Source organism: Callithrix jacchus, chromosome 6, assembly GCF_049354715.1.
Source record: "Callithrix jacchus isolate 240 chromosome 6, calJac240_pri, whole genome shotgun sequence".
NCBI classification, from domain to species: domain Eukaryota; kingdom Metazoa; phylum Chordata; class Mammalia; order Primates; family Cebidae; genus Callithrix; species Callithrix jacchus.
The window spans coordinates 80928185-80948713 of NC_133507.1; the positions used below are offsets into that span (position 1 = coordinate 80928185).

Below are 20529 nucleotides of genomic sequence, written 5' to 3' on the forward strand. Positions count from 1 at the left end.
CTTCCTTTAAAATATACTTCTTAAGAGAAACCCTAAGGGTTCTATCTCTACCAGGAACTCGGATCTCATAAATTGCATTAACATGTTGAACTTCACTTTGAACCTAAAAATGAATATTTTCACTAAAGTACGCACTGATTATTTTTTTAATAAAGTGAATAAGTACATGGACAGGAACTGCCAACTGGAAAATAAATGAGTGTCAGCAGTGACACCCAGGACATGCCCTTATTAGTAGATGCTAACCCGCAGAGGCAACCTGCATAGACATGGAGGGACACTTCCAAGTTCAGGTTGATTAATTCATATTCAATTCATTCACCCTGCTGAGCCAGGCAGGAAGACAGCACGGCAGCGATCTCCACCTTGAGTGGGCGCTAATTATTTTTTTGCCTACTTGAACCCTGAGCTTGGGCAAGCCAGTGCACATATACTAAGAAAAACTTTCTGAGGTCTAGCAGCTGTCAATCAAAAATAGGTAATCCTAGGCCCTTCCAAATAGAGGGGCTGGGGAGGGAAGTTTAACAAAAAAAATTAGTAAGACTGTTTTTATGCTGAGATGGATAGATTATTGGGAAGATCGGAGGCAGGGTGATTCAGGGAAGGCCTGAAAAAATGCTCCAGGAGTAAAAAATCCAAGCAGAAGGTGGAGGAGTCTCAAAGTTGGACAAATAGCCAGAGCGTGGGCCGCCCTCACGAAGGTAGCCTTGCAGGCCAAGTTCAGGGCGGAGGTGGGGCAGCTGGTTCCGAGATCCCCCATCGTACCTGCGCAGTTCTTCCTCCAGACCTTCCCGGGGACCTTCTCTGGTCACCCTGGTTCCCGCCCTGCCGCCTCCGCGCTGCTCAGAGGAGAGGAGAGGGGGAATATGCCCCACTTCCACTCTGAGGCTCTAGATTGAAATATCCAGAGGAATCAAACACTGTTTACAACAAGGAAGAGAAAAACCAATACGGCCCGAGAGGGCTGCAGGGGTTTTACCTGGGGAAAGGGTTGGGCAGAGGGTGGCAGTATTATGCTCTGGACTTTTTTCCACCGAAACGCATAACTGGATTACCACTTCCTAAGACCTGCCTTCCTGGCTCTTCCCACTGCCTCCATCCTCCGCCTCGCAGCCTGGGTATGTTACTGCAAATGTCAAGTGGTCTCCGCCTGCCGTGGGTTCGGAGCTGCACTTGCTCTTCAGCTCCAGCTCTGCGGTCCAGCGGATTTTGCGGGGCTCAGGGCATGGCGAGGAGTGAAATTTGGCCGCGGTCATTTCACACTGCCGGGCCTCCAGCCACGCACGCAGCTGCTGGCTGGGGTGAGGCTGGCGGCGAGAAAGAGGCGCAGGGGGTCGCGCCCAGGAACGAATCGGTGCACCCTGAGCAAACACTGCTCGCTTCGAACGCTCACTGGGAACAGGCTTCCCCGGCAGGTCCCAAATCTCTCCAGCTCCGCTCACCCTGAGGGCGGGAGCGCCGCGCCCGGGTTCCCAACCTGCGCGGGGCCGTCGGCTCCAGCTGGCCGGAGTTTACAGACTTGGCGCTCAGGCCGATCTCCCGGAGTTGGGTCGCGCGCGTCGGGCCAATGAGCGCGCCCCGCGGAGGGCTCCGCTTCCCCCGCGCGCGCTGATTGGTCCCGCGGCCCTCGAGCCCAGGCCGGCCGCGGCTGCAGGAGGTGGCCAGTGCCCGGCGCGAGTGGGAGTGGCGCTCGCGCCCCCCGCCGCCCCCCGCCTCTCTCCCGCTCCCCGCTCCTCGCTCCCTCCCTGAGCTCCCTGGCTCCGGCCGCGCGCTGGCGGGGCTCCGCATTGCACACTCTGGGGGCGCCGCAGTGTTCGTGGGATGGGGCAGCGGGCTGCAGCTGGCGGCCGGAATCCGCGCGCAGCCCGGGTGAGTAGAGGCGGGCTTCCCGGGAGAGCACAAAAGAACAGGGGGTTGGTGCCAGCGGCTCCGGCTCAGGCGGGGCCTGGCCAAGCCAGGGAGTGCTCTGAGTCGCTGGAACTACCCAGTGCTAGGGCAGCCCCCTGCGGCCAGAGGAACTGGGGTCCCGGCCTCCGGCGTTTTGCTCCGAGTGATCAGAGAGCCCCACGCGCAGCCTGGACGGGTCCAGAGGGGCGGTTCTGCTCGTGTGTGTTGGGCTGGCTCGCGGAGGGTGGGATGGAAAGGTCAGGAGCTGCCAAGTTCAAGGCTCGAGGAACCTTTCCCAGGAGTAATTCACCACCTTCCCACGGCCCAGCGTGCGTCCACCAGGAACTCCAGCTGGAGGGAGTTGCTGGGCGGTGGACTAGCAGCACCCCACATGTTGCTGCGGGGCGGGGGGCGGTGGCTCGGCTGCACCCACCCGGAGCCTCTGAGGGAGGTGCCGTGCTCTGGGGGTACCTCCCCGCCGCTGCAAGACCACGCTAGGCCTTTCAATGACCCACCCCGACGACCCGGGGAAGAGACTATCCACCCACAGAGTTGGGACTTGGCCTGGGCTTGACTTAGCGACCTGTTTTTCTCTTTGGTAACAGCAGTTCAATTTATTCACATTTGGCTAAGCATTCAGTTCCAACCTAAAGCTCACTATCTGACGGTCTGACTCACTCTGACCCCCACCATAGCCTCACCGTTTCTGCCCTCCTCCAATCCCCTTCCCTGCCCCATTATCTACTCTGCTCCTCACTGCAGTGTTCAAAACTTGGTGTTTGAGCATGATTGCCTTTGGTGTGGTCCTTGGCATTTTCGAGGGTCATAATTACATCCCGTTTCCTAGAGGACTCCAAAGACTTGTTATCATGGCGTGGGGGGAGAGAATTGGAGGGGCTGGAAGAGGGTCTTTTGTAGTGACTTACTGGAAGAACAGCATTGACCTCCCAGAGCATATGACAAAGAGAATGTTAAGCTTCTCTCTCTGGTAACCTACCCAAGGTGTGACCTCCAAAATTCAATTTTCTTTGTGGGAGGCAAGGGAATTTATATTCTCCAGGGGGAAGCTTATTTCTTGTTAAATTGACTTGCGGTGACATACACTCTGTTCTGCTCTTCTCTGGCCAGCCATTGCAGATGCCATGATATTATTAGAGCAATTCCCTTAAAGCCATTACATTTTCTTTCGAATGAGAGGAACTTGAGCTAGCTGTTTAAAATTTTGGATCTTCACCTTATTTCTCTAGAAGACATTAATGGTTACTGTATATGTGCTCACGTGCACCAAGTTTGCAAAAGATATTTGTGCAATCGCCCATGAAATGGTTTAATGCACATTTATGTTAAACCCATTTAAATGTAAAACATCTATCTGTTTTCAATTTGAGTTTCCACCTCTACCAAAGGCACCAGACTGAAACAGGACTTAAAAGAGGCTTCCTTGTTTAAACAAAGGTTTCTAGAACTCTAGTCCTGAGAGCACACAGTAAGCTTTCTGAGCTTGTAGGCACACAAACTTGTTAAAAATGTGAATTGGTTCCTTGGGTTAAAAATAATGGAAATGCTTCCAGACCAAAGAAGACAGACAATTCATGAGGCTACACTCTGAAGCTATTGACAGTCTTCGTAAGGTGAACGTTTATAGTACATAATGCATAAAGGGGGCTGATTATAGGCAAATAATATCAAGTAAATAAACATATCGTGTTGTATCATACTGGATAGTTTATATGGCACATCGAAATCTACTATTAAAGTGTCTGAGGAAATTGTATCTTTATCATCCCCATTTCACAGGTGAAGCAACTGAGGCTTCCAAAAATGGACTTTTCCAAGGTCAATAGCAGAGTTCAAAGTCAAGTGTTTTTCAAATTCTTTCCTTCCTCACTTCTTCCCTTCCTTCCTTTTTGGTGTTTACCTACTTCTTTATTGTTTACCTACTTCTGATTTCTGTACCTCTTTTTACTGTTCAACCCATAGCTTGAGGGACCATTATGAACCATGCCCAAAAGGCTTTGCTCTTTGGTAAATATCACTTAGTTCTCACTAAGGTGAGGGCTGATAAAGATTTAAGGTGAAAACTAAGAATGGTTTTAAAGGACTACCCTTTTAAAAGAGATACATTATTTTTGCTAATGAGTCATTAAAGGTACACATAATCAAAACCCTGAAGGATGATGTCCTAATGGTAGTGTTTCAGAAAAGCCAAGTAACAGTAAGAGAGATGTGTGAGAAATATGTGAGTCTCCTATTTTATAAACACTCTCCTCATAAGCTCTGTAGACAATTAACAAGGGAGATAATACATGAATATCTCATTAGTGCTATTCTTATTTTAAAAAGAATTGACAAAACAGATGACTTAAAAAAATTCAGAACTACTCTGGAAACAAAAAAAGCACCCACTTATCCAAAGTCCTGAAATCCTCATTGACTAGTGTACAAATGTAGCAGAAGACATTGGTTAAAGAGAAATCATATTTTTACTTGCAAAGCTAGGAATAAGAAATGTACAGATATCTGCCTATTGATTACTTTTAAGGGCTCATCATTTGCAAATCTTTTCTTGGAAAATGATTGCTTACAATATTTACTTGTGTCATTGCATAGTATTTATTAATGGGATTAATTTCATTTGCAATAATGTGATTAAGTTTCGAGCTTACTAGTAATAAGTCTTGGTTAAGTATGTGGGCTTTGGATTCAAGTGTTGTCTCACATATACTAACTGTGGGACTTCAAGAAATGATTGAACTTCTCTGTGCTTTAATTTTCTTATGTGTAAAGCATGAATAATGTACCTACCTCATGCAGTTTTTAAAATTTATTCTTGTAGCAAATATTTAGTGATTGCCTAGTATGTACCTGCTCTGCTCTAGATGCTAGGGATACATGTGCAAACTCCTTGCCAATGAAGTTTACCGTCTGGTGCCTGACATCTAGTGACACAATGCATTTAAAATGCTTAGAATGGGGCCTGACACTTACCAAATGCTCCATTATTGTTAGCTGTTGGTATCACACATTCTTTCAGGAAATGTTTAGAGTGCCTAACAGATGTAACACAGATTGCACCGTGTAATGATAAATGATATGTATTTCAATTCAATTAAGTATTCTAATAGAAGAGGGGACTACAAAGAAAGACATCAAGAGTATAATCAGTCTCTAAAAGGGAATTTAGTGCTGATATGTTAAAGAAGAAATGAAAAGAAATACTTAATTTATCCATAGGAAAGTGGGGAACATATGAAATACCTTATGGGAACCCAAATGTTGATAAGAAAATCAGTTCTTGTACTCAAGTTCTGTAAAACACTAAACACATAAGGAAAACACATAGGAAAAGTAAAGAAAAGAAAAAGAAAGCTTACTTGCATACATGTAATAAATAAGGAAAATTTGAAGGGTCAGTTTATTAAATTGACCTCATGAAGGGTGACAGATCCCAGGCATACTAGAAATGCGGTAGCCAAAAGTGAATTTGTTAAGAAAAAAAAAATCCTTTCAATGGATTTCCAAAATAATAATGAAAGTCTCTTAAATACTGTGAAATAAAGGTTGTGGAACTACTCAGCTTTCATCATACCAAACATGTACTGGGAGATAAAAAGAGATAAAACAGAATGTAAATGAATTCTTTGCTTCTGCTTTGCTTCTGTTTTTGCTGAGTAATATTCCTACAACGAGACTTTTTCAAGGAATACACACATTGGAGGTAATAGATCAAGAAGTGGCAAGTGCTGAGGATATTCCAGACCTAATCTGCAGACTAGTTACAGGTAAATCACCAAGACTAGATGGCCTTCACCTAAAATATATTGAAGAAGCTTGATGTGTAAGTGACAGCAATCTGGGGTATTTCTGGGGCATTGACTGGTGTCCTTGGGGAATCCAGTCAGGTGAAAGGTTTCTGGAAGGACTGGGAGCCTAGAAACCAGACCCTTGCCCCTGTGGACAACTGGGAGATGGATATTCAAAGTGAACACAGATTACAGCAAGTAACGATTTCTTTTTTTTCTGAAGAAAAGGGGGATTGACACATTAGAGTTAAAGAAGGAAAATACAGTCACAGACCTCATAACAATGTTTGGGTCAGGAATGCACTGCTTATATGATGGCGGTCCCATATGAGTATAATGGAGCTGAAAAATTCCTATCACCTAGTGACATCTTAGCTGTGGTGATGTCGTAGCACAACACATTACTCACCTGTGGTAATGCTTATGTAAACACACTTACTGTGTTACCAGTCTTATAAGAGTACAGCACATAGAATTATGTACAGTACAAAATACTTGAGAATGATATTAAACACCTATGTTATTCTGTTATGTATTTGCTGTTAATATGCAATTTATCATTATCTTACAGAGTATTCCTACTTACATTTAAAAAGTAAAGCACTAACTGTAAACAGCCTCAGGCAGGTCCTTCAGGAAATATTTCAGAAGAAGGCATTGTTATCATAGGAGATGTCAGCTCTATACATGTTATTGCCTGTGAAGACCTTACAGTGGGACAAGGTGTGGAGGTGGAAGACAGTGATATGGACGATCCTGACCCTAAGGAGGCCCAGGCCAATGTGTGTGTTTATATCTTAGTTTTTAACAGAAAAGTTTAAAACATGTTTTTATTTAGTAGAAAAAAGCTTACAGAATAAGGATTTGAAGAAAATATTTTCTTTATTATTATTATTTTTTTTTTTTTTTTGAGACAGAGTTTTGCTCTTGTTACCCAGGCTGGAGTGCAATGGTGTGATCTCGGCTCACCGTAACCTCTGCCTCCTGGGTTCAGGCAATTCTCCTGTCTCAGCCTCCTGAGTAGCTGGGATTACAGGCACACATCACCATGTCCAGCTAATTTTTTGTATTTTTAGTAGAGACGGGGTTTCACCATGTTGACCAGGATGGTCTCAATCTCTTGACCTCATGATCCACCTACCTCGACCTCCCAAAGTGCTGGGATTACAGGATTGAGCCACTGCGCCGGGCCTGAAGAAAATATTTTCATACAATGTGTTTGTGTTTTAAGCTAAGTGTGATTACAAAGGAACCAAAAAGTTAAAACATATAAAAGTTTGTAAAATAAAAAAGTTACAGTAAACTAAGTTTAATTTAACATTGAAGAAAAAAATTTAAAATAAATTTAGGGTAGCCTAAGCATAGTATTTATAAAGTCTGTAGTGGTCTACAGTAATGTCCTCAGCCTTCACATTCACTTGCCACTCACTCACTTCCCACTCACTCGCCTAGAGCGACTTACAGTCCTGCAAACTCCATTCGTGGTAAGTGCCCTATATAGGTATCTTTTTTCTTTTATACCATATTTTTATGGTACCTTTTCTATGTTTAGATATACAAATACTTTTGTGTTACATTGCCTATAGTATTTAGTATGGTAACATACTGCACAGGTTTGTTGCTAAAGTGTAGCAGAAAATGTATTTTAGTGTTTCAGAAAGCCTAACTAGGTTTCTGATTCCAGTTCTCTCCTCATTCATGACCTTTTGTTATGAATGGGAAATTGGCTAAGGAAACAAGAAACAAAAAATGGAGATCAATAGGTATGTCTCTGAATAAACAAATAGCCACTTCCAGGAAGTAGTTTGGGGATGGTCTAATTTAACACTTTTATAAATGCTTATGGGTGATATGCAGTTCTTATAGTAACTAAAAACCAAGCTGCTAAAGTTGAACTATAGAAATAACTTCAAAGACAATCTAAATAGGAAGAAAAGTAATAGAAGATTAAAGTCAAAATGGAAGATTGAAGATAAGTGTACTTGGAAAAAGCAATTCCAAGAACATTTATATGAGATAGTTTTAAATTCTGTTCCTATCAGCAGACAACATAGCTGGCTAATAGTCTCTCAGCTCTCTAAAATAACATGTGTCCACCAAGTTAAAGTCAATATTAGAAAAAGGGTGGGATATAAAACTCTGTATTAATATGATGCTATTTTTAAAATATAGATGGTTGAATAAGTTTATATAAATAAATCATCTTTATTTGTTCACTTATCTGTGTGGAAATAAATACATCAAAATATTAACAGTGGCTATCTCTAAGTATTATGGGATTGGAACTGATTTTTATTATCTTCTTTTACCTGTGTCCGCCACATTTTCTACATTAAACACATATTGTTCTTATAAGAAAAAGCATTATGAAAATAAGATTCAATATTACAACCTCAGGTTTCATGTAGTCTTAATATAAAGAAGGGCTCATTTGATTATCATTTCTATGTCTTCTGAAAATAAGTAGTTGAAAATTTTGCCTTTTTCTCCCCCTCTGAAATCCCCCTGTAAAAAGGGCAGATTGTTGAAATAACTTTGTTTTTCTGTATTTGGTGTTATGAAAAAATGTGGTTGAAGATTAACACCTGTGCTTTTTAAAATAGAACTAGGAAATGTAAAAAGGTATTATTTTTGCCATAACTATTAGGATACAAAGAACCAAGTTATAGAAGCATTGCTGATTCCTTTCTAGACTATAAGTGCCATGAGGGCAGGCATCACATCTGTTTCTTTTCTTTCTATGTAGTGCTTGTTTTGGGGTGTAGCACAGAAGACTCTTCCAGTTAATACTTTTGAATGTTTGAATTGAGTGAAGGGATTGTAAAACTGTGATAGGATTGTAGAAATTTGAAATAAGAAGAGTTCTTAGGGCCCATTGTATCCTTTGAGGCCATATGATTCACTCAGTTCTTAGTGTAATGGTGCTCTTTAAGTTATCCTGGCAGTCTTTGTATCATATGACCCCTTGGTCACAAAAGTGGTTTGTGCTGGTCATGTGGGATCCTCTGGCTTATTCTTGAGTTTTGATCCAGCTCCTGCCACTTGTATTCATCTCTCATTTCAGTTTGTTTTGTGTTTTGGGGCTAGTGTTTTGTTTCTTTCGTTGTCTCTGGATTTTATCTCTCTTTCAGGCTTTGGGTTCATCATCATTTTCTCCCACTGTGCACACCAGTATATATGATCCCAGTTAGCTCTGACCCCCTTTTAAAAAATCTTTTATTTTAGGTTCGGGGTACATACACAGGTTTGTTATGTAGGCAAATTGCATGCCACAGGGGTTTGGGGTACAGATTATTTCCTCATGCAGGTAATAGGGATAATACCAAATAGGTAATTTTTCATTCCTTACTCCCCTCCCACCCTTTACCCTGAAGTAGGCCCCAGTGTTTGTTGTTCCCTTCTTTGTGCCCATGTGTTCTCAATGTTTAGCTCCCACTTATAAGTAAGAGCATGTGGTATTAAGTTTTCTGTTCTTGGATTAGTTCACTTAGGATAATGGTCTTCAGCTTCATCTATGTTTCTGCAAAGTATGTGATCTCATTCTTTTTTATGGCTGCATAGTATTCCATGGTGTATATGTACCACATTTTAAATATCCAATTTACTTTCCATTTATGTTGATTCCATGTCTTTGCTATTATGGTTAGTGTTGCAGTGAACATACACATTCATGTGTCTGTATGTAGAACAATTTGTATTCCTTTGAGTATATACACAGTAATGAGATTGCTGGGTCAAGTGGTAATTCTGTTTTAAGCTCTTTGACAAATTGCCAAACTGCCTTTTACAATGGCTGATCTAATTTACAATCCCACAGCAGTGTATAAGAGTTCTCTTTTCTCTGCAACCATGTCAGTGTCTTTTATTTTTTGACTGGCCCTTCTTGATAAGCTAGAATCTTTTAAAGACTAGTTTATACCATAAACTATTAAGTAATAACAATTGAATATTACTGTGGTCTGAATATTGGCATACCCCCAAAATTCCATGTTGGAACCTAATCCCCAATGTAATAGTGTTAAGAGGTCGGCCCTTTTGGACAGAGCCCGCATGAGTGGGATTAATGCCTTTATAAAAAAGGTTGAAAGGAGCTCCCTTGTCTCTTCTGCCATGTGAGGAAACAGCAACAAGGTGCCAACTGTGAGGCAGAAAATGAGCCCTCACCAGACATCAGATCTGCTGGCATTGTGATCTTGGATTGTGAGCATTAAATTCTGTTATTCATAAATTACCCAGGCTAAGGTGTTTTATTATAGCAGCCTGATAGACAAATATTAACACCTGATCCCCAGAAGGGATCTAGGGGTCATTGTAGATTATTCTCCAATATCAACTTAATAAGGCACTGTAGTTAAATTATTCAGTAATATCCCTGGTATTGTGAGAAGGAGTCTTAGCCGAAGAACAGAAAATCTTATCTTGTTCTTACATAAAGTCTGGTATATACGTTACAACATGCAACACCATTGTCATTTTCAAGAATGACAGATAGGGAAGAATCAGATGAGTAATAACATGGTTAAGTCGGTGCCCAGGATTTTGAGTGAGGGCTTGGGGGAAGTAGCTATTTCTCTGATGACAGAATGTAAAGAGAAGAACTGTGGCTAGGAAGATAACGGCTCAAGTGATAGGACCCTTGTGTATGCATTATGAAGACCACTGCCTTCTAGAGGGTCTTTTTTAATCTAACTCCAAGACTAACTAGACCAACCCATAGGCTACCTATAACCAGAAGGCCATAGGATAGGAACTCCTGGTTGCCATAAGGTGCTTCTCTTTGAGGGAGTTCTTGAAATGGTCCACAGCTCAGGTGTGAAGAGATGAGATCCATATTGACAGGTGCTGGAGCCATCCTGGCTTAGAAGCCTCATTCCCCTAGGAGCTAATATCTTTTGTAACTCCATAGACAAAACTTTCAGGGTCTCATAGGGAATGTGCCCGGTTTCCAGAATCTTGGCCCCCAGGGAAGCCCCAAGTATGATGTACCATCAGGTAATTTTAGTTTTCTCCCAGTCTACCAATTATAATCATAGCTGTAACTTGTTACTATGACGTTTTTACCCTTATCAGGTTGCAACAATAAAACAGCTGGACAGATATCTGAAGTCCAGTTCTCATGCACAGTTACAAGTAGAGTGAATTTGGATTATTTTTCACAAAAATTCAAAACTAGAACACATCTGTTGATATCTGAAAACAAAGGATTTTAGACAGAAAGCAATAAGGTTAGACAATGTAATACCCCTGCCTCCTGTTCTGCATTCCCACCTGCTCATCCTTATTCTCTGGACAAGAGGATGCAGAGTAAAATAAAAAATAGGTTCAAAAGTGTTTAGGTATATGCATGAGTAATTACCATATAATGGATTTTTAGGCAAAATGAAAGTTACTGGGTGTAAAATCTTCATCTTTTGCTAGACTTTTTATTGAATTCTTTTAATTCCAATTTCTGATCACCTACCTGAATGAATTCCCAAAAACTGTTGCCACAGTTGTAACTGGTTCTTGGCCATAGACATAGGAAATCATAAACCCAGGATTGTCCTATTTCTGCCTTTTTTTGGGAAATCATTATTGCTACTTGAACTATCAAAATAAGTACATTTAAGCATTCCAGATGATTAAATAACAATGAAGTTAGGATTTTGGGTGAACATTTTCAAAAATATTGAATATTTTTATGCCCTAAAAATGCAGGAGAAATAAAGGTTATTTTAAGCACAATTTTTAGTACCACATAGTATAATGTATTAACCCAAATGTCCACATTACTTAAGTTTCTATCAAGACATTTAGAAATACTATTTTATGCTGTTACAGAACTTTAGATAATGTATACATTTACTTGCACTTAGAGTAACAGCATTTATTACCCTCTACTTTTAATTGCATGGTTTTACATACACAAGACTCTACCTGCTTGTGAGAGATTATGTTAATTTTCCACTGGCAGAGAGGCAATGTAGAGGGAAGGCTGGAGGTCTGGGCTCTCCTGTTGTGTAATTCTGACTTGACTAGTTGCTACCTGTGTGACCTTGGGCAAGTTATTTAGTTTCTTCCAGTTTAACTGGTTATACCATTAACTAGCTGGCTGACCTTTAGCCAGTTGGTCACCTGCTGTCGGTGCATCATTTGCTTCAACTATAAACATTAAGAGGCTGCACTAATTAAATTCCCAGATAAGTAGGAAGCAACATATATTTTTTGACATTTAAAACTGCCCATTAATGCTGATCTAATAAAATTGCTTTGATTAACTGAAAGTGTGGTATAATATTGGTATATAGACTAAAATAAACATTCTAGAATTCGTGGCTTCTAAGAACACGAGACCTCTAATAAATAATGTAAAAGATGTAGCACATCCCTGCAGAATATGTTTTCTTTCTATATAGATCTTCACTGTTCTTTGACTTTCCATGGGAAATACATTTAATTTCTTAGAAATTTTCAATCTTGGAGAAAAAAAATTCAAGTGTTCTAAAAATATTGCTACTTAAAAATACTGACTTTAATATAAGTAATATCCTGTGTTTATATATGGGTTTTTCATGGAAGATCAAAGGAACGGTGTTGTAAGTACATGGTTGTTCTTTTATGTATAAGTTCATAGGAGAATTCTCTTTTATTGAGTTCTTTTAATTCAGAGTCCCGATCACCTGAGTGAATTCACAGAAACTTTTGCAGCAGTTGCGACTTGTTCTCAGTCAGGTGTGTCCTTGGTCAGGGGTGTCCTTCCATCCATTATTCTCCAAATGACAATGCTTTTATCCTTCAAAGCCTAGTTCAATGCAGCCTCCTCAAAGATACCTTTTCTCCTGATTCCCTCATCAGTGTACATTTTGCTCTTTTATGTATACCTGTATTTTGTACTGACATATTCTTTGTTACATTCTGTACATTCTCTTTTTTGTTACATGTATTTCTAGTCTTATTTCTCATGGATGCCAGCATGAACATATTGTTTTGCATAGAGTAAGCCCTTGATATGCTGAATAGAATAATACCTTTCATAGAGAAAAGCTGTAAAGATCTGAGGGGAATCACAAAGGATTGTATCTTAGACTGTTTGTACTACTATAACAAAAAACCTGGGAGTGGGAAATTTATATAAAACAAAAATTTATTTCTCACATTTCTGAGGCTGGGAAGTCCAAGATCAAGGCACTGGCTGGTGAGGGCATAGTCTCTCTGCTTCTAAGATGGCACCTCGTTGCTGTGTCCTCACATAGGGGAAGGCAGAAGAGCAAGTGAGTTAAGGCCATGTGAAGAAGCCTCTTCTATAAGGGCCTTACTCCCATTTGTGAGGGAGGAGCCTTCATGCATAATTACCTCTTGAAAGTCCCATCTCTTAATACTATCACATTGACCACACCTGAATTTTGGAGGGGTCACAGTCAAACCACAGCAGATTGGTTTAGGTGGAAGGGATGGATTTTACATTATGTGTCAAACTGTCACCTAATTTTGGTCCCTGGATGTCCAGGAAGAACAAATGAATTCCACAAGCTGTATACATTCTTCCTAGAGACTCTACCCTGCCACTGTGTCTTTGGAATACCTTTTAGGTATTGAGGGTATTCACAAAACAGACTCTAAGCCCTGAGTTTCCCATGACCTAGGATTTTGGAAAGTTAGGTATGACATTTTTACTTTTACCCTGACATGGGCACCAAGCCATTTATGAAGGATCTGCCCCTACAACCCAAATACTAGGCCCCATCTTTAACACTTGGAATTACATTTCAACATGAGATTTAGAGGGGCTACAACACCCAAACCATATCAGTAGGAAATTGCAATTTTTTTAAATCAGAAAAGTTCAAGGAAGAAAATAATCATTCCCCATTTCATCACACATATTTAATTATTAATCTGTAATTTCTTTATTACTTTAATGATATTCTTTCTAGGTCATGTGGTGGCTACCTAGTTATGCATATAGCATATGTTTAATGTGTTTGATCCTTATCTTAATAGAGTAAACCAGAAGACAATATAGCAAACATACTATGTATAAAGATGTACAATGTTCATCTATGCTACTGAAAAACTCTTTCATCATTGGTCTCCCATACAGCATTGTGGAAGGGGAAAATGTGCATAGTTAGGGCTGGTGCTTTCTAGACAGAGAAATAGACAAGGCCAGATCTGTTTAATCTCTAATGGCCAGTGTTCTTTCTGTTCATTGTCGTAGATTAGAATCACAGCCAACTGGCTGTGATTGTTGTTTTAAGGAGCACCAGGTGAGAAGTGGCTGCATCAGCATCACCTCCCCACAATCCTGACAAACAACTCAGGGTTCAACTCTTCCTTTTCCCAGTGTTGTTATTCTTTGGTATAGTTGAACCAGGCAAGCAAAAATCAACATGGTACAAAAAAATTTTTCTCACCAAAGCTATTTGGTGGCTCAACTTTCTGAATGAAGAGCACTGCATTTCATAGACTAGAATAGCATTTTAAAGACATGTACTGCCTACAGTGGTACTTTCTTCTTAATTGGGAACTATATAGGAGAGTTCTTTGCTAGAGGAGACAAGTTTCAGCTAGGACATTCAAATTCAAGAAAGGTACAGGGCTATAGTGTCTATAAGACATCTTGTAGACAAGTGAGCAAATTCATTTCCTGTAGCTTCTGGGCTGTCGGGCATTGCACGTGGGTTTCAGATCTCAGCTGGAAAAGCACCGCACAGAATAAGATTGAACATGGAAAATGGAAAGGAAGAGTGGGTAGAGAAGGAGGAACTATATAGGACTTTTAGTAAAGAAAATATCATCTACTTCATAATTGTTTTTTAAAAACTTTTTGATCCTATATGATTCCTGTCCTATCAGAGAAATCCCTAAAATAAACAAAGAAATTTGAGAAGGACAAACATCCATCTGCCTTAAATTATCACCCAGATTTCTGCCACTTTCACCTTCAAAGTCACTCCTTTGGCAAGTCATTGATTCAGCTTTAGATGATCACCGTTAAAAGGCTTCCCTGAGGGGGAAAAACATGCTCATTAATGAATGAATCTAAGCTGGATAACATACTCTTTGAGTAGGCAAGTGAAAGTTCGGGGAATATGAGTCCAAGCAAGGGGACTGAGATGAGGAAATATAGGAGGTAACTTTTTCCTTGTAAGGTGTGGGTGGAAAGGAAAGATGTTGAGATCTTTACTGATTTCCCACTTTTATCTAAACTCTCATCATGCTGTTTGCTGAATTATCAACCACCAATTAGTGGCAGGATTTTGGCCAAGCCAGTTAACTTCTTTGAACCTCAGTTTCCTCCAAATGATTGCATAAAATCAGCACTTCAGAAAGAGGATCTGTAAGGAGAAACACTGGTTCTGTGGGATGCTGCAGGAAGAAACAACAGTGGATTGAGAAACAATGGATTAAAAATGTTTTTGTTTTTTTGAGTTGCATGACTTTTAGAACCTTTAGTAGCTGAATGTCCACTCTACCTGAAAGAAGGTATAGCATATAATATTCAGGGACTCACAGACATATTTGACAGTAATACTCATTTTGAGGGTTCATCTTGAGGGTCAGTGTTTTCTGCAACCCAAAATATTGGAATATCTGGTGTCTGATGTCCTTCTGGGTTTTAAATTTTGTGAAGGTACAATTAGTTTGTCTCTATTCCTACTTCTTTCTTAGCCAGCCCCCTTGCCTCTTATCTAGAACAGTTTTTGTGTTATGTGTAAACCATTTGATCTAAAATGTACTCTGTTAGAAAATGTCTGCATCTACTTTAAGAGAGGTGCAATCCTGCAAGCTATGCACTTTCCCTTTTATTTTTATATTTTAGACTACATTAAGTCAAAGGAAGTCAAAAAGCAAACAATAAATTCCCCACGTGCTGTACACCCTCCCCAATCTCCTAACAAAAATATCAAAACATTTATACTAATAGAGGGAACAATATTTCAGAAAAGAACAATTTATAAAAGACCCAGATTTTGTTCTGACAGAGGCATTTCTGAGCAAAGCAGGGCAATTAATCATAGAGCTGTAACATAAAGATGAAAAGATGAATACTGAATATATACAAATTGTGTGCTATTCTTCCCTTCATCTTTAGGATTACAAAAGATGTTTATTACCCTCTGCCTCGCCAACACCAGTCTTGGATTTTTTATTTGGCTGCACCAGATTCACCCCTGACTTGAGGAGCTGGTAAAAGCTGAGGTGCTTTGTGGGAGCAGGTGAAGGAGTGGAGGAAGGTATAGATGTTTAAGCTGTAGCATGGTTGTGTCTGAATTAGACCTCCTCCTACAGAAATAGCTCCTCTTCCAGAGGTTTTTTTTTTTTTAAGTGAGGGAATACAGGGTGGTCATCTGTAATCTCTTGAGTCAGCAATAGAGAGTAAGAAGCGAGCACACAGTATCTTGTGCCCATGGTCCACTGACTTGGCAGGCTGAGGCAGGAGTATTGCTTGAGCCCAGGAGTTTGGGGCTGTAGTGTGCTGTGATTGCACCCATAAATAGTCACTGCATTCTATCCTGAGCAACACAGCGAGACTCCATCTCTTAAAAAAAAGTAAAAATAAAGGCTGGGTGCGGTGGCTCACGCCTGTAATCCCAGCACTTTGGGAGCTCGTGGTGGGCGGATCACGAGGTCAAGTGATTGAGACTATCCTGGCCAACAAGGTGAAACCCCATCTCTACTAAAAATACAAAAATTAGCCAGGCGCTCAGTACGCGCCTATGGTCCCAGCTACTCGGGAGTCTGAGGCCAAAGAATCGCTTGAACCCAGGAGGCTGAGGTTACAGTGAGCCAGAATTGCACCGCTGCACTCCAGCCTGGCGACAGAGCAAGACTCCATCATAGATAGATAGATAGATAGATAGATAGATAGATAGATAGATAGATAAATAAAAAGAGACAGTAAGGATTCTCACTGAGACACCCTCCGCCCCACCTCTGAAAAAAGAATGAATAAGTAAAGAATAAGGGTTCACACTATTTTTCATATACTTATTGTTGCATGTCATGAATTCTCTGAAATTAGAGCAGTCCAAATATCTACAGTGACCTACAGGTAATCTACAGTAGATATCCTACAATGGGCTGTGGGTTTCATTTGATTGTCTATTGTCTACCCTTAATTAAAATTTTTAGGAATATCTGTCAAATTTTCTGTTATTTTAATTGAAGTTTATTTCTGATGAAACGTTAGTATTCCTATTTAGTTTTCCTTGTCTTGTTTAAAAAATTGAAGTTGGTTATGTACATTTAATTATGTATATTTTAAAACTCCAAATTGCATTTTAAAATTTGACAGACAATTGATAACTATATTTTCCTCAAATGTTAAAAGATGTATTAATAATATTAACTCTGCTCTGAGGTCTCATAGGTCCTCAGCCTCCTTGAGTTGCCTTAGAGAGGCTTCCAAACTGCACTGTGCTCCAGTTTTTGAATTCAACTCTTCTATTTTTAGAGACTACCATTTCTATTCTCCTAAATATATAAACAATGTCTTAGTTTACTCATCTCAAGCCCTGGCAGAGAATAGATGCCCAGTAGATATTTGATGAGCAGACTCTCCCTACTTGATCAGTGTTTCTTGAATAAATGAATAAATTGTTAATGAACAGTACTTATTATAATTGTCACTGCTTTCATTCCAGTAATGTAGCCACTGCCTGGCATTTAACACTATTTTTTAAAAACCATTAAAAATAAATTTTTTGTAACTCGCAAGCTTGATGCTAATTAGTATTTAATGTTTGTTTTTCTATTTAAAATAATGCATAGATAAAATAATTGTACATAAAGTTTTTATACAGATTTCACAAAGCTGAACACATGTGTCTGTGCAATTGGTTCTATACGTCAGCAGCTCAATGAACTTGGAAGAGACCTGAGTCCTCTCACGTAGGACTGAGTTGCTCTTTATGGGACTGAACATAAGTGCCATAAAACCACTTGGTAGGGTTTGTTTTGGCATGTTACAGCATTTCCCCTCAGGAATGCTCAAACACTTTATGGATGGAGGATTTCCATAAAATCTTCGATATAACCTTCAAGTCATCTTATGTGAAAAAGAATTTAGTTTGCATTTGGTCTGTACATAATTGTTGATGCTTTATAGGTAACACTCTGGATGTGTAGAAAGATTGAGCCTTTCCAGCCATTTCTCAGACTTACTAATCAGTAAGTCTCTGTTATTTAAAACTGGTTGTTTTTCTCACAGCTCCGGAGGCTGGACAGTCAGGGGTCAAGGTGCCAACACTTCTGGTGTCTGGTGAGAGTCCTCTTCCTGACTTGCAGGTGGATGCCTTCTTACTGCATTTTTTTAAATTGCATTTTAGGTTTTGGGGTACATGTGAAGAACATGCAAGATTGTTGCATAGGTACACACATGGCAGTGTGATTTGCTGCCTCCCTCCCCTTCACCTATATCTGGCATTTCTCCCATGCCATCTCTCCCCAACTCCCCACCCTGCACTGTCCCTTCCCTATTTCCCCCAAACAGACCCCAGTGTGTGATGCTCCCCTCCCTGTGTCCATGTGTTTTCATTGTTCAACACCCGCCTATGAGTGAGAATATGTGGTGTTTCATTTTCTGTTCTTGTCAGTTTGCTGAGAATGATGGTTTCCAGGTTCATCCATGTCCCTACAAAGGACATGAACTCATCGTTTTTGATGGCTGCATAATATTCCATAGTGTATATGTACCACATTTTCCCTGTCCAGTCTATCATCAATGGGCATTTGGGTTGATTCCAGGTCTTTGCTATTGTAAACAGTGCTGCAATGAACATTCGTGTGCATGTGTCCTTATAGTAGAATGATTTGTAATCCTTTGGATATATACCCAGTAATGGGATTGCTGGGTCAAATGGAATTTCTGTTTCTAGGTCCTTGAGGAATCGCCACACTGTCTTCCACAATGGTTGAACTAATTTACACTCCCACCAACAGTGTAAAAGTGTTCCTATTTCTCCACATCCTCTCCAGCATCCGTTGTCTCCAGATTTTTTAATGATCGCCATTCTAACTGGTGTGAGATGGTGTCTCAATATAGTTTTGATTTGCATTTCTCTAATGACCAGTGATGATAAGCATTTTTTCATGTTTGTTGGCCTCATGTATGTCTTCTTTTGTAAAGTGTCTGTTCATATCCTTCACCCACTTTTGAATGGGCTTGTTTGTTTTTTCCTTGTAAATGTGTTTTAGTTCTTTGTAAATTCTGGATATCAGCCCTTTTTCAGATGGGTGAACTGCAAACATTTTTTCCCATTGTGTTGGTTGCTGATTCACTCTAGTGACTGTTTCTTTTGCCGTGCAGAAGCTGTGGAGTTTGATTAGGTCCCATTTGTCTATTTTGGCTTTTGTTGCCAATGCTTTTGGTGTTTTGGTCATGAAGTCCTTGCCTACGCCCATATCCTGAATGGTTTTGCCTAGATTTTCTTCTAGGGTTTTTATGCTGTTAGGTCTTATGTTTAAGTCTTTAATCCATCTGGAATTAATTTTAGTGTAAGGTGTCAGGAAGGGGTCCAGTTTCTGCTTTCTGCACATGGCTAGTCAGTTTTCCCAACACCATTTATTAAACAGGGAATCCTTTCCCCATTGCTTGTTTTTGTCATGTTTGTCAAAGATCAGATGGTTGTATATGTGTTGTGTTGTTTCCGAGGCCTCTGTTCTGTTCCATTGGTCTATATCTCTGTTTTGGTACCAGTACCATGCTTTTTTGATATAGTTTGAAGTCTGGTATTGTGATGCCTCCCACTGTGTTCTTTTTGCTTAGAATTGACTTGGCTATACGGGCTCTCTTTTGGTTACATATGAAGTTTAAGGTGTTTTTTTCCAGTTCTGTGAAGAAGGTCATTGGTAGGTTGTTGGGGATAGCATTGAATCTGTAAATTACTTTGGGCATTATGGCCATTTTCACGATATTGATTCTTCCTAACCATGAACATGGAATGTTTCTCCATCTGTTTCTATCCTCTCTTATTTCATTGAGCAGTGGTTTGTTCTCCTTGAAGAGGTCCTTTACGTTTCTTGTTAGTTGTATTCCTAGGTATTTTATTCTCTTTGTAGCAATTGTGAATGGTATTTCGTTCTTGATTTGGCTCTCTTTAAGTCTGTTATTGGTGTATAGGAATGCTTGTGATTTTTGCACATTGATTTTGTATCCTGAGACTTTGCTGAAGTTGCTTATCAGTTTCAGGAGATTTTGGGCTGAGACGATGGGGTCTTGTAGATATACAATCATGTCGTCTGCAAATAGAGACAATTTGACTTCCTCCTTCCCTATTTGAATACCCCTTTTTTTTTTTCTTGCCTGATTGCTCTGGCTAGAACTTCCAGTACTATATTGAATAGGAGTGGTAAGAGAGGGCATCTTCGTCTTGTGCTGGTTTTCAAAGGGAATGCTTCCAGTTTTTGCTCATTTAGTATGATATTGGCTGTTGGTTTGTCATAAATAGCTTTTATTATTTTGAGATATGTTTCATCAATACCTAGTTTATTGAGAGTTTTTAGCATAAAGGGCTGTTGAATTTTACTGTATTCTTATATGGGGTGCAGTATTCTTTGGAGAAGAAGGTGAGAGAAAGAAGAGAGGGAGAGAGAGAAGAACAACAAGAGGAAGAGGAAGTAAAAGAAGAGGAGGAAGTAGAGAGAAGAGAGAGAAGTAAGGTCTTTTATGTTTCCTTAAGAGCACTAACCCTATTCAAGAGAGCCTCACCATTGTGACCTCCCAAAGGCCCCATCTCCAAATACTATCACATCACATTGGGGTTTAGTGCTTCAGTATATCAATGTGGGGGGATACAGACATTCAGTTTATAGCACATATCATAATTTTTTAGGATGGGAAAGGGAAAGAGTCCTC

The 20529-nt window shown here is 40.1% G+C and overlaps 2 protein-coding genes across 2 annotated transcripts in view; one reads left to right on the forward strand and one right to left on the reverse strand.

Moving 5' to 3' along the window:
- Positions 1-435: 435 nt before the first annotated feature.
- On the reverse strand, positions 436-1788 carry LOC118154737 (uncharacterized). Its single transcript, XM_035306420.2, has one exon. It carries the CDS (start codon positions 1786-1788, stop codon positions 1390-1392), a length of 399 nt encoding a protein of 132 aa, XP_035162311.1. The 3' UTR covers positions 436-1389.
- The window catches only part of LYPD6 (LY6/PLAUR domain containing 6), a 142950-nt gene continuing 124157 nt past the window's right edge, over positions 1737-20529 (forward strand). The window contains exon 1 of the mRNA XM_002749444.5: positions 1737-1869. The gene's annotated coding sequence lies outside the window, so the exon portion shown is untranslated. The remainder of the gene's footprint in view (positions 1870-20529) is intronic.

What these genes read in the sequence shown, in the direction of transcription:
- LOC118154737 (XM_035306420.2), bottom strand. Translation starts at nt 1,788, where the DNA reads ATGCGGAGCCCCGCCAGCGCGCGGCCGGAGCCAGGGAGCTCAGGGAGG.